The 13,646-nt window shown below is 25.1% G+C and overlaps 1 protein-coding gene across 1 annotated transcript in view; it reads right to left on the reverse strand.

The window, feature by feature from the left end:
• The window catches only part of LOC111028730 (carboxypeptidase D), a 28,568-nt gene extending 15,398 nt beyond the window's left edge, over positions 1-13,170 (reverse strand). The window contains exons 1-6 of the mRNA XM_022307470.1: positions 12,343-13,170; positions 12,034-12,257; positions 6,420-6,580; positions 4,971-5,132; positions 4,748-4,895; positions 4,172-4,269 (exon numbers count right to left, since the gene is read on the reverse strand). Coding sequence (XP_022163162.1) covers positions 4,172-4,269; positions 4,748-4,895; positions 4,971-5,132; positions 6,420-6,580; positions 12,034-12,257; positions 12,343-12,792 — 1,243 coding nt within the window. The 5' untranslated portion in view covers positions 12,793-13,170. The remainder of the gene's footprint in view (positions 1-4,171; positions 4,270-4,747; positions 4,896-4,970; positions 5,133-6,419; positions 6,581-12,033; positions 12,258-12,342) is intronic.
• Positions 13,171-13,646: the final 476 nt, after the last annotated feature.

Here is a 13,646-nt window from a genome sequence, read left to right on the forward strand (position 1 = left end):
TTAAGGTGTTATAACTGGCATAAATCATGACAGAAGTTTTAGTTATATTTTGAACAGTTTTTATAAAGTCTTCAGCTTGCTTTTGGGTCATTATTTTATTTTTGTAAGGCTCAACATTGAGAACAAGTAAAGTTGCCGATGTATTTCCGACTTTATTTAAAAAATGATTAGCCTGAATGACGCCATTTGTGTTAGTACCAAAATGATATGCTCCCCAAAGTAGTCCTTCTTTTTCAGCTGCAATTCGTCTGGTTCTATAGCAAGAATCGACATTTCTAATCCCCTGAGTTGCCTTATGAATCACAGCCACAGTCCCATTACTTTTAGCCAATCCAAAATCAACATTAACATTCCAGTGAGATAAATCAATTACCACGTTTGATGTATCAACATCAATGAGCTCTAAAGAAGTATTATGTAAATAATTAATAAAATAAACAAAAATTTAAAACATGTAATGTAACACCACACTAGGAGGCTAGGACACACTTATATAATTACAACCAAAAGTTAACTAAAATTGCATCAAAATATTACAAAGCCATTTTTCTCGATTGTATATACAATAAATCAAAGTACTTTAAATTGAATATAAACATCGTAAGTGATTTAAAAACATTAATTCATTTTTGTTAGATATTTTGATACATATTAGTAAATATAAGCAAACCGAACACATAAAAATACATTTTAAACATCATACTTTGCATAATACTAAAGAATTAAAAATAGTTAAATCATTGACAACCTTTCTTTTTGAATTCTTAAAAATCCTACAGGTGAACTCTTGAGTACAGAAAATTAAAGTTACATGTATTCAATTGATTAGATTTATAAAAAAAATAGAATATAATTTTAAGTTTTTAACTTTAGTATTACTGCCATGCCACATGACCGCATATTAATATAGTTTTATACTAATAACTATTCCGTGGAGTTACAATAATGCATTAAAAAATGTGCTATTTTAAATTATTTCACAATTTTTTTGATGTAATAGACATTTTAAAATTTTTTTTTTTCAAATACAATAGTACATACAACTTTGGAATGACACTGAAAATTATACTTGACATAACAATGATACATATTCTGTGACCGCTGGTGGCTGCATGGCAGTCAAAGCGTGAATTTATATTATGCAATACATAAAAAAAGTACTAAAAATTAAAGTAGAATAATTGTTTAAGTAGTTTGCTTGATTTTTTTACTTTAGTAACAACTACAGTACTTTTGAACTACTAATAGATTAATTGATTTTCAAGTGTACTGTTAAAGATAACTTTTCCACTAATACTGTTAGTATTATAGGATAAAAAATAACATAATTTCTTACTTAAAAATCTGTGTAATAGTATTATTTGTATTCACTACTTTTAAAACTGTTGTTTATACATTCATCAGTCTTTAATTTAAGTCAATACTGTACACTGGCGTAACCAAACTTAATTTCATAGAAGCAACATATTTATTTTTGTAACAACCTTTGTTTAAAATTATTATATCGACTAAATATTGATGAAAATAATTTATAAGGTATGGTTTTTCAATCTTTCATATATACATATACCTGGTAATTTGTCAAGTCTTTAAAAGAAATGACCCCCCAAATGGGTATGGTAGATATATATTTAGACACATAATATAAGCCACCAACTGTCCTGAACAGTCTGTCCCTGTTATTAATTACATTTTACAGCCTTTTCTCTATTTATGTATGTGTATGATTATATTTAAACATAACTAAAATTTAGAAATTAAAGACTTTATTAAATTAAACAGAACCTCTGTAAAATTTGTAAATTTTCAAAATTGTTGTTAAGTCGTGCTGTTGAGGGTTACACCTGTAGCTTTCCTTTTAGTTATATTGATGACAGCGATGTCAAATATTTAGAACATAGTCTAATTTTAATACATAATATCACAAAATACATCATATTTTTGTCTATTAATTTAATAGGCTTTTTCTGAAAATTACATAAGTATATGCACCTCTGATGACCCCTTAGTGGCTTAGTTAAACCTATCAGTTGTAGTATAATTTGTTCTATAATCCAGTAAATAAATAATCAAGTTAAATGTATATTTGTAAAATTGTTTCAATAACTAATATTTGTTCAATCAATTTACCTTAAAAAAGTGGATAAAAAGGACCGTTATTATAATACTAAAAAGTAATGAAAAACATATTTAGCATGATAAAAAAAAAATTATTTATATATAAAAATAATCAGAAAATAGTTTTAAAAATGCAATGATTACATTATAAATTATAATCATTGTGAGCTATTTTAGTAAAATAATTATCATTAGTTGTGCCTGAATATATCTTAACTATTCTAATCTAATACAATTTTCAATACTTTGGAATTAAGTGCATGTGGAAAACACTTGAAATTCAATATAAAAAATTTAACAACCTTATGTCAAATTAAATTTTAAATGTAGATAAAAGGTTCTAATTTTGGCGGAAGGGCTGTATAGAATCTTTTGATACAATTAATATATCAAATAATTGTACAACATGCATTTATCATAAAAACATAAAAATAAATATTCACCATTTTAATTTTGTGCTTTTAGTATGCATTATTATAACAATCATTTGTAACATTTAATTATAATTATAAGACAACAAAATTTCATATTAAAAGTGATTTCCACAGCTCATCAAAATATACACTTATCATAATTAAGTATAAATGTTAATATTATTAAAATACCTAAATTAAATAATACTCGTGGTAGTAGCTTGTTTAATTATTTATATACAGTACTTACTCCATAACTCAAGAATAAAAGAAAGTTAATTTGTTTAGTCACCAAGTTAGTCGTATGGGACTTAAAGTCAATTAAGTAAAAACAAGACATAAGTTAAAGAAAAATGACCTGGAAATGAATCTTACTTTCAGCAATTGTCAGATTTTGAGTACCTAAGAGCTAAACAGCTATAACAATATGCAGGGTATAATTATATTAAGAACTTTGGCCAGTTATAAGAGTAATTTCAATATTGTACAAATCAAAAGATGTAATTCGGAAGGAATTCTCATTCTTAAATTTCCTACGCCCATTCATACCATATAGGCAAGAAACTTGGTCGGTAAACAAAGAGAGGCAAACAAATAATGATGGACTCATACAAAAAGAGTTGGTGAATTAGTAGTGAATATATGATCAATAACTCATGTTGAATAAATTTACAGGTTATAAGAAAATAATGAATGGATAAGTAAATCAGTTAATCCAAAACATTATTATTAGCTTTTAGGAGTAAGACTGTTGAATAGACTAGCCATATAGACTATGTGGCATAATAAAAGAAGTGATGGTTGGAATTTAAATAAAAGATCTAGAGGTCACACAAAGTAAAGATGTTTAGAAATGGTGGAAGTGGATCTTAATAGTCTCCCAAAGAACAAGGCTGGAAGACAGCAAGAATATAGATCAGTGTTGGAATGTTATTGTATCTATGTGATAGTCTACATTAGCTGTAAAATACTTCAAGCTCTAGAAGAAGATATAAATTGTAAATAACACTTAATCTATTTTAAGAAGATTAATTTATTTTTGACTAGTTGAAATTTGAGTTATAGAGATTCTACTGTATTATATATCACAAAATTTATTTATTTGTTCTTAAAATATTTTGGGCTAAAATCATTGGTAATATTATGTTAAGAAAGTTATTAAGTCACAGTTTATTAGTGACGCATGCAATACCAATATCAGCATGCAGAAGACCATTGACATTTTGTATCTGTCGGCTAGAAAATATACACAATATAAACTTTTGTCAAGTATTCATTATTTTCATCAGAAGCGAATTGGATAAACATTTCAACTTTGGAATTTACTGTATGGATATCACTCATACTGACAAACAAGGAATTGTCATAAAACTATAGCACCATAATAGACCCACCAAATTTTTTTATCTTCCAATCCACCGCTGATTTTTATAATTATTTTTGTTAATATAAATCTACTATTTAATTATTATAACAAAATATACTCCATCACCTATTAGTAATCCCATGCAAAAGATTATAAACATATAAATCCCCAGTTTATATGTATAAAAAAAAATTAAAAAAGAGGAAATTGAAAGAAATTATTTATTGAATAGAACTTATTCATGAAGGAAAATATATATTATCCATTAAATTACCTGACGATTGTTTTAATGTATGGAGTGTAAAGTTGACAGTTGTAGAACGTAGAGTGTCATTCTTCACCAAAATATTTCGATACACTGATGTATTGTAACTAAAACAAAATATGAAAATACCACAGGTAAAAATTAACTTCCCTAACAATATTTACTCTACATAAGATAATATTACATTTCAACTTATGAAAACAATATGTTAAGAATTAGTTTAAGCATAACAAACACATTCACATATATTATATTATTTGATTTACCAAAGAGTTGTTAAGTAAATGCACATACCACATAAGTAGTGCAATTTTTCAAAACAATCTATTAAGTTATTAATTAGCAATGATTATGAATAATAAACAATAAAATTAAGCTAATTTAATTTCTTTAAAAAAATGAAAATGTAATAAATCAATATTAATTTCCAAAATGTAACCATCTACTTATTAAACGTTTATAAATTAAATATTTTTGAATATTATGTATGTTAATTTACAATAGAATACTATAATATATAAATTAGTTTGGTATTATTTTTAAAAACGATAAAATAATTCATTATGGTTACATGGTTTCTCTTACCCAGGAGCATTGGCTGAAATGGTATATATACCAGGAAGTAATAGTCTCCAATATTCACCTCTATTTGTAGTTTTTACAGTATGATTTATACCTACAATATGAATAGTAGCCCCTGGAATCGGGTTATTATTTTCATCTTGAACCAATCCTGTGGAGTATGTAAGAATTATAGAAAGTTATAATATTTATTATATTACCAATATAAATTATACCACAAATTTACCTTTAATTCCCATATGAACACTCTCCATATAAGTTAACATTGATTCACGGTTATATTCCCATTCTTTAGTCAACACAGATGGAGATGGGAATTTACAGCAGGTAAGTTCGATTGTAATTTCAAAACAGTTAGAATAGATGTAGTTAAAATCTTGCATTCCACCTAAATATTAATTGTATAATAATTATTAATTAATAATAAACAGATAAAAATATAAAATTTTTAAATAAAAAAGTAAACTATTTAAAACCCAAGGCAGGACATTATTGAACTTAGAAAATCTAGGATGGAAAAATAATATTTTATTTAACTATACATAATACCTAAGTTGTACTTTCGACATTTAATTTGGTTAGAGACAATCAAAATTATTATTTAAAATTAATTTTTTTATGATTTTAAGTGTTTTGGATGAGCTGATTGTTTCATTTTAAACATTTAATTAATATTAATTATTAATTATACAACATTCAATAACAATCTTTATTTACTTTCCTGAATGAACTTTATATAACATTTAACATTTGCAATGAGTATTTTATTTATTTAAAAATATTTTCCTAAGAAAAAAAATCATTGCACAACCAATAAAGTCTGAGTTAGAATCTAAAACATGAACACCATAATAGAATAGGTATCATAAATAAATAATTTTAAAACATATTTTAACTGTACAATATTTTAAAGTACTTATTTCAAAAATTGTCTGAGCATTATTTTTACTGTTATGTCCTTTCAATCTTATCCTGAATCAATGGTTATATAAATTTAAATAGAAATTAGAACAAATATTCAAATCAAACTCAAATTTGTTGAGATAGTTAAAAATAAGTATTTTTACATTTTAGTAAGAAATATTAACCTATCAATTATGACAGAGTTTTTATATTTTTTTTAAATAGGTATTAAGAATTTTGTTCGACTTATTTTGACTTTTAAATCCTGGTATTCAAACACTTTTATTATTTTGTAATAAACTAATAACATTCTAATATTCCAATTATCCTGATATTGCATTAAATAAAAATCCATTTAAATCTAATACCACATATTTAAACGCTAAATAACCGATAGTTGATTCATTCAATTTTAATGAGGTTAAGTGTTTCAAATGTTTGTGCCACCAGACAAGTAGTTTTAATTGATAGTTTGAACAAACTGACTCATACAAAATATGCTGTTACAATTGTATTTTTTATTCAAATCAACAAATTCTTTAAAATTGTTATTGTATGTATTTAATTTTATTGTTGTACAATATATTTTAAAAAATTGAAACATAAATTGAGTTGTCACACATTAATTTATTTTGGCTTCTAAAGTTTGACCTCTCTATTACATTCCTTTTATCCCACACAAATAAACAAGCCCTGATTAAATATTGAAATAATTAAATAAAATATAGAAATAAATTATATATTATCTTGGAACTAAATAATTAACACCAACCTTCAAGTTCATACCACTCAGCACCATTAGTTATACCATTTTTAAAATTATCTTCTTGGCAAGCTGATCCATTAGCCATTTTAGGATTTTTCGAGGCATATTTGATTGACAAATATCTAAACAAAGCATCGTCTGGTGTCTTGCCTCCCTGAGAAATGTTTCTAGTATAAACAATTTTAAAAAAATTAATAAATTAATAAAAAATTATATCAAGCAACAGGATTAGGTAAATAAGGAAAATTATGGTTAGTGCTAAAACAAATAAAAATTGTGCATGTATGCAGTTTTAATAAACTACTTTTAATCAAATATTGAAATGTAATCCCTTACAATATGTTAATTATATAATTAAATTCTAATGATAAATTCAAATAGCAAAAAAATATTATACACATCAAAGTAAATTTAAAATTATACCAAATTCTTTTTAGAATATTAATTTATTAATGAACCAAAACCAAAAATAAAAATGTAACCTTATATTGTTAATAACTATTAAAAAAATATAATTTTAATAATTTAATTGTTTTATCACAAAAATGTGTATGCTTCAGTGGAAAAAATTTCACGCATTTGTATGGGTTTTTAAATAAGCCATACGTTTAGAAAAGTTAAAATTAATTATAATCAAACAAAGTAAAATATAAACATTTTGCTTTGAATAATTTGAACTTGTAGTAGAAATGGATGCACTTTTAAATTTCATTTAACTTTATTTAAACACATAATTTTTTGATTAATTGTTTTATAAAATAGTATTTATAGTGTACTAGTATACTAGAAGTATGATGAGATTATATAGAAAACTATAAATGACTACTTGATAATACAATATAACAATGAGGACAACTATTAAAGAACTGTTTGAAAAAGATATTGTTGTTTAAAAATGTTATTTGTTTAAGGTTTTACCTAATTATTGTTGTATATTGAAACTATATTCTTAATAAGTATTTTAATAAATAGAGGTTTACAAAATCACTAATAACTATTGGACAATTTTTTGTATTCAAAAGTAATATAAGATATGAAGTAGGTATATTTGGTTTTGTATTCATGAAATAATAATAAACTACTAGAATGATTTAAAATGTATGAATAAATTTATTATACAGTGTCCCGTGAGGATATATCCATTACCTGTAAAGGGGGACTCGCCACCCTGACAAAAAACGGTTTTTTGTCTTTTTACATATTAACTAAAAAAATGATTAAAAATGATGAAATTAATAAAAATAAAATATTGAAAGATCGAAATTTTCAGAAAAATAAACTCTACAAAATGGATATCTCCAATTGCTTAAAATATAAAAATGAAAAAATACATTTTTTTAATTTTATACCAACAAATTTAATTTAATTAAAAAATAATATATATTTATTATTTTGGGAGATATCTTAATGGGTAAGTCCGAGCAGGACACTGTATAAATAAAAAAACAATTAATTCAAGCAACAATAACAATTGTTTGAGATAACACGTCAAATGACTGATAAGATCATCAATTTTCAAATAAAAAATACTCAAGATTTTCATATTTATATCATAATTTATTCCACTTTAACTTTATTTGACAAAATGTATTCATACATTTTTACTATAGTTACTTTTATTTTTGTCAGTTACAATAAGACAACACAACAATGCACATCAAAACATTTAGCTTTACAATATTTTAAAATTAAACATAGTTTTTTTTTATTGCTAGATATAAGCTATTATTATTCAAATTAAAAATATCAGATAATAGCATTCCAAATTATATACATAGCAGAAAAATTAAAACAATGATTTTGTAGCAACTTCAAAATAAAATATGTATATTTATTCCCATTGGTACTTACAAAAAAATACACCAATCTCCTGAATGCTATATGATAAAAATATAAAAAAAATTATTTTTTTAACTTTGTATATCGTATATATTATACCTAATGATACTTGATAAGTTTTAATCACATTATTTTCGAATAATAATCTTCTATAGTATGTGTCATGATTTCAAGTACCAAAACATAGTCGGACAAAATAGCAATATAATAATTGTGACCTGTGTTAATGGTGTAAAATTGAATTGACTAATTAAGCTAGTTTAAATTAACCACTTTATACTTTAAACCCATTATGATTCATAATGATAGCTGTAGCCCCCAGGATTCTGACTCTAGTTGTGGTTATGGTTATGAATATAAGATATAATTTCTTTCAATCCTATTCATAAGAACAAATAAAAATATTTTGTCATACATACATATTTTTATACATTATTCGCTATTTTCTGGAATAATTTCAAATTCAATTTATATAATATGTACTCATTTGTACTCAATTGTTGGTACAGTAGGGTGAAATCTGCAAAAGTTATGAATGCATTCTAGTTACAGATAAAATACTTGATAAGTCTGGCAATTTTACTTCATCACATTGGAGAAACTATAAGAGCTTTCTTTTCTTAATTGAACAATATTGCTGCAATAAAAATAATTTTTGAAAGCTACCAATTTTATAGAAAAGTTAAAAGTAGTATCCAAATTTGAGTATTTTCAAATACTACAGAAAGAATTATTATACTTCAAAAATTGAATATGCATTTATATACTTGTTGTAATACTAATGTCCATACAATTTAAAAATCTATTTTTTTTCAGGACAATTTATGGCAAAAATAAATCAGCTTTTATAACTACTATTAGTTATTTATACATGCAAAGTGTAACTGCTGAGTGATTTATTTTATCTGCCTTTCATGTCTTGTATTCTCTATTCTATGCTTGTAAACTGTTCTCTTTTTGTAACACATTGTAAATTTTCTTAATGAATTAATAAGTTACTTGAACAAATGTACAGCATGTCCCAAGAGTTCTAAGACTATTTCATTGTCTCACAATAGTTAAATGATTAAATGATTTAAAAATAAGTAACCAGGTTTTCTGAATTTTGCTGTTCATTAAATGATCAGTCTTATTGGATAAGACATACAGCTATTGTTATTTCTATTCAAATTAAGACCATAGTTTAGACCAAATTTCTGAGGTTTTGATGAACTTTGTCAATTTTTGACAATCTCTCTACAGCAAATAAAATCGATTTTGTTCAAATCTGGTTTTGAGAAAAATGTCTTTGGTTTTTCAGAATGCTTTTGAAAACTACTAAGAATTTTCATATTTCTGACCCCTCAAAATACTAACTAGATCATTATTCTGCCAAAAAAAGAAGTAGTTGAAGTAGAAAGTCGAATCATTTTTACTACCACAAAAAGTGATAACAGACAGACACAAAAAATTAAAAAACACACATTATTGTAAAATCAATATATTCACTATGAATTGAAATAAAAAAAACAAAATCGAGTGAAAATGAACAAGTTAATGCAAATTAAGTTTTTGATTTTCTAAGAATTATTAAAACCAACAATTATTCTAAATTCCTTCTCAAGACTCACATTATGATATTGAAGTTTTTTCGAAAATTCTGAATTTTTTCTTAACTTAATTATATTGTATTAAATGTATTCAAATGTTTGTTACTTTTTTCTCTCCTCTTTTTACTATTTTAGGTTTCAGCTATTTACAGCAATTCTACTATTCTACTATTACATGTTCTTTGAACCTATTAAGTACTGATTTGCTAAATTTTTTATTTTTTTCTTTATTTTTATTGTTTATTTTAGCTCTTGTCTCATACGTTGTCTTGTTATTTGTTATTGTTAATTTATTTGTAACTGTTGAGCTGTAATAATTTATATTGATAGCTTTATGAAAAAAAAACTCTAACTGTTATTACAGATAGTACATATTCCAATAAATGAAATAAATAATGTAATTGGTCATGTATATAATATTGTATATTAGAGAAACCATATTTTAGCCAACAAATTGTTTAGCCGACAATATTTTAGGATTATATAAGATAAATATTTTCAGACTTTTTATATCCTTTCTATGCCACATTTGGGACACACTATGTATCATAGTAATCATATTAAAAGTATCATTTCTATATGTTACGAAAAAAGTCCTTAATATGACATAGAGCTTTTTTTTCTAATCTGCATGTTTAACAAATACATTTATAAATATAATTTAACTATTTTAGCATAGATTTTTGTTTTTATTGTTCGATATATTTTTAAGTACCTACAGAACCTTATCAATAACAAAGCTCCATAACACTTAATGACTTTTTTTACTTATATTTAATTAGTTATAAAAAATATGTATGTAAGCTAGTCAGTCATCTATGCTTTTGCATTGAATAAAACAAATTGTAAATATTAACACTGATTATATATATTCTAAACAGAATTATTTACTAGTGATCAAATAGCCATTAAAGTGTATGATGAACATCAATAATTATGAATAAAATGTTTATATAATATACATGCATGGCATATTAGCACATTAATCTTATTGAACATTATCAGACAAGTGTATTAGAATAAATAAATATAAATTACTCTTTAATTATAATTAATTAATTAATGCCTACATCATTAAAAATGATTTTAATCTAAAGCATGGGTAATATAAATATTTATTTTGTTTATTATAACAAATAAGATAATTACTTTCTACAGATCATTATTAGCCAGTTGAATATTTTATTTGTTTTTTTTTTTTTTTTGAGCATGCTTGCATTTTTATTAGTGAGGTATGCAATAGCCAATGAGCATTATTTTATGTTCAGAAATGCTTGTTCCAATTAATAAGTGCATTTAAACTTATTAATGCATAGACAAATGGAATGTATGAAATCACTACTTATATATACAAATCAGATGAGATACACTTGATTTTCCCCTCATATTTTTATACCATAGACATATCATAAATACTTCATACTTCTATTATGTATACAGTTTACAAATTATAATAGTAAAAGGAAAAATTACTATTCATTGTCATTGATTATTCAAATATATGAAGTAAAAGCATGCATTAAATTGTCATGTTAATGGTTTTGAATCAAGAAATTATCTTAAAGCAAATATGAGAGTTTAATGCATGTTTATAGCTTATAAAGATACTCATAAAGTACTATTGTGAAGATTTCAAATCGTTCTTAGAGATATTAGGTAAATTTAGAGAGTATAATTTGAACCACATTTGATTTATACATCAAGTACTATTTACAATCCAATTGGTATTTTTAACAACAAAGTGCATATATCTATTTGACATATTCATAATCATAAAAACTCAGTCTAAAACAATAAAACTAAATAATTATGATCATGCATCGTTCAAGTACAAGTGTTTAAAAAATAATAAATAAATAGAAGAATATTATACTACCTACTATCATTATTTTGAATTAGGTATTTGTATTTTTTGAAACAAATATATAATACTTTGGTATTAATTTATAATGTGCATACCTATAGTTAAATAAATAATTAAAATGTCAAAATGTAATTTTAAAATAAAAAATAAGATTTTAAGATGAACAGTTGGGTACATATAAAATTTGTTTTTAGATAATATTTATCCAAATTACCTACCTAGTGATTTTTCACCTTTTAACCATACTAGCTATAATATAGTAAGCATTAATACATTGTTTAACTTAAAAGAAACTGTAAATAGGTACTAATTAAATATAAATACATACCTATAATAATACTTGTCAAAAGGATAGCTGGCTACAACAGCACCACCATGAAAATTGGCTGACAACACAAATGGATTATTAAGAATCCACTCTATAACTGCTCTGGTTTCTGGTTGTTGCATGTTAAAAGACTTTTTATCTATTTGTGGAAAATTTCTGTTCAGATCTACACCTTTTGCATTATTGCGGCCAGCATAACCTTTTTGAGAATTGCAATCACCTTCCTAAGATAAAATATACATCTACCTAGTTTTACTAATTTAATAATAAATTAAAACAAGTAAATACATTCAAGAACTATTGTGTTACCTGTGAGGCAGAATAACCATCTGGGTTGAGTGTAGGCATCAGGAATATATCAGTTGTATCCACAATTCTAGATACACGATCATCTGAACCATAAAGTGATGTCAAATACTGAGCTAAATATAATAACAATTGCAAGCCAACAGTTTCATCTCCGTGCATATTTGCTATGTACTTGAACATTGGCTTCAGAATTCTTCTACTTTGCCCAATATTAGATGTTATTTCAATGGCTAAAATACTTTGACCCAATGATGATTCACCGATTTCGTGTACTCTGGCTATCAAAGGATTTTGTTTTTCAATTTTATATAGTAGATTAGCTATTTCAGTAGTATTGTAGTATCGTTCATCTAGAAATTCTTCATGCAAACCAACTTCGCGAATAGACTTTGCACAGACAGAGATGAATAAGCCAGTAATTACACTTAATTTTAATAAAAATGAATACATTTTAATTTTAATGTTAAAAACTATAAAGCAAGATGAGATTCAATAAATAAAAATAATATTAAAGTTGCACGAGATTCATCATAATGAGAAGTCTGTAGTTACGTAGACCAAAATATGTGTAATGTGTGTGTCTCGACGATCAATTAGTTAGTCGTTATTGACCAGTGTCCAGTAACCACACTGTCCACACTAATACTCCACAGTCCACAACACTATAGCAGTAACTACTAGAGACACTTCATATAAATACTAACGTTGCGAGTAACGTTGGAACTAAACATAGTATACAAATTATAAAATATTATGTATAAGTATAATAAACCGACTACCGGGAAGTTGTTCTTCCTAGTTCTATAGTAAGTTAGTAGTTGGTACTTTGGTAGTTTGCTACGTATCCCCGTGATAAACTATATCAGTTATCACAATAGTTTGTGCTTTGTTACGGTCTAATATTTATATTTTCAATTAGTACCATGGTATCTTTATTCTACATTGATAATGAGAAAAGACGTGGAACTGAATTGTCCGTGTTTCGGCGGAATTGTCTCGTTAATAGTCGTTATTCATCAGATAATATCGTTCAAGTAATTATAATTTATAGGCAAAACGATTTCACTTGTCATTAATATTTAATATCAACATTTATATAACCAACTAACCCGCGGTGGACGTGGAATAGTTTGAATATTCTATTAACTATTTGGTACATTGTAGTCAGGGCCAGCCCTAAAATAATGTAATAGAGGTGGTGACTTGGTGACTGGTGGTCATACAAAATTGTCGACTCCAAATACCATATTTACCGACAGGAAAAAAATGAATAATTAGATATTATGCTTTAAAGGTTACCTACC

The sequence above is a fragment of the Myzus persicae genome, unplaced genomic scaffold (assembly GCF_001856785.1).
Source record: "Myzus persicae strain clone G006 unplaced genomic scaffold, MPER_G0061.0, whole genome shotgun sequence".
Lineage (NCBI taxonomy): Eukaryota > Metazoa > Arthropoda > Insecta > Hemiptera > Aphididae > Myzus > Myzus persicae.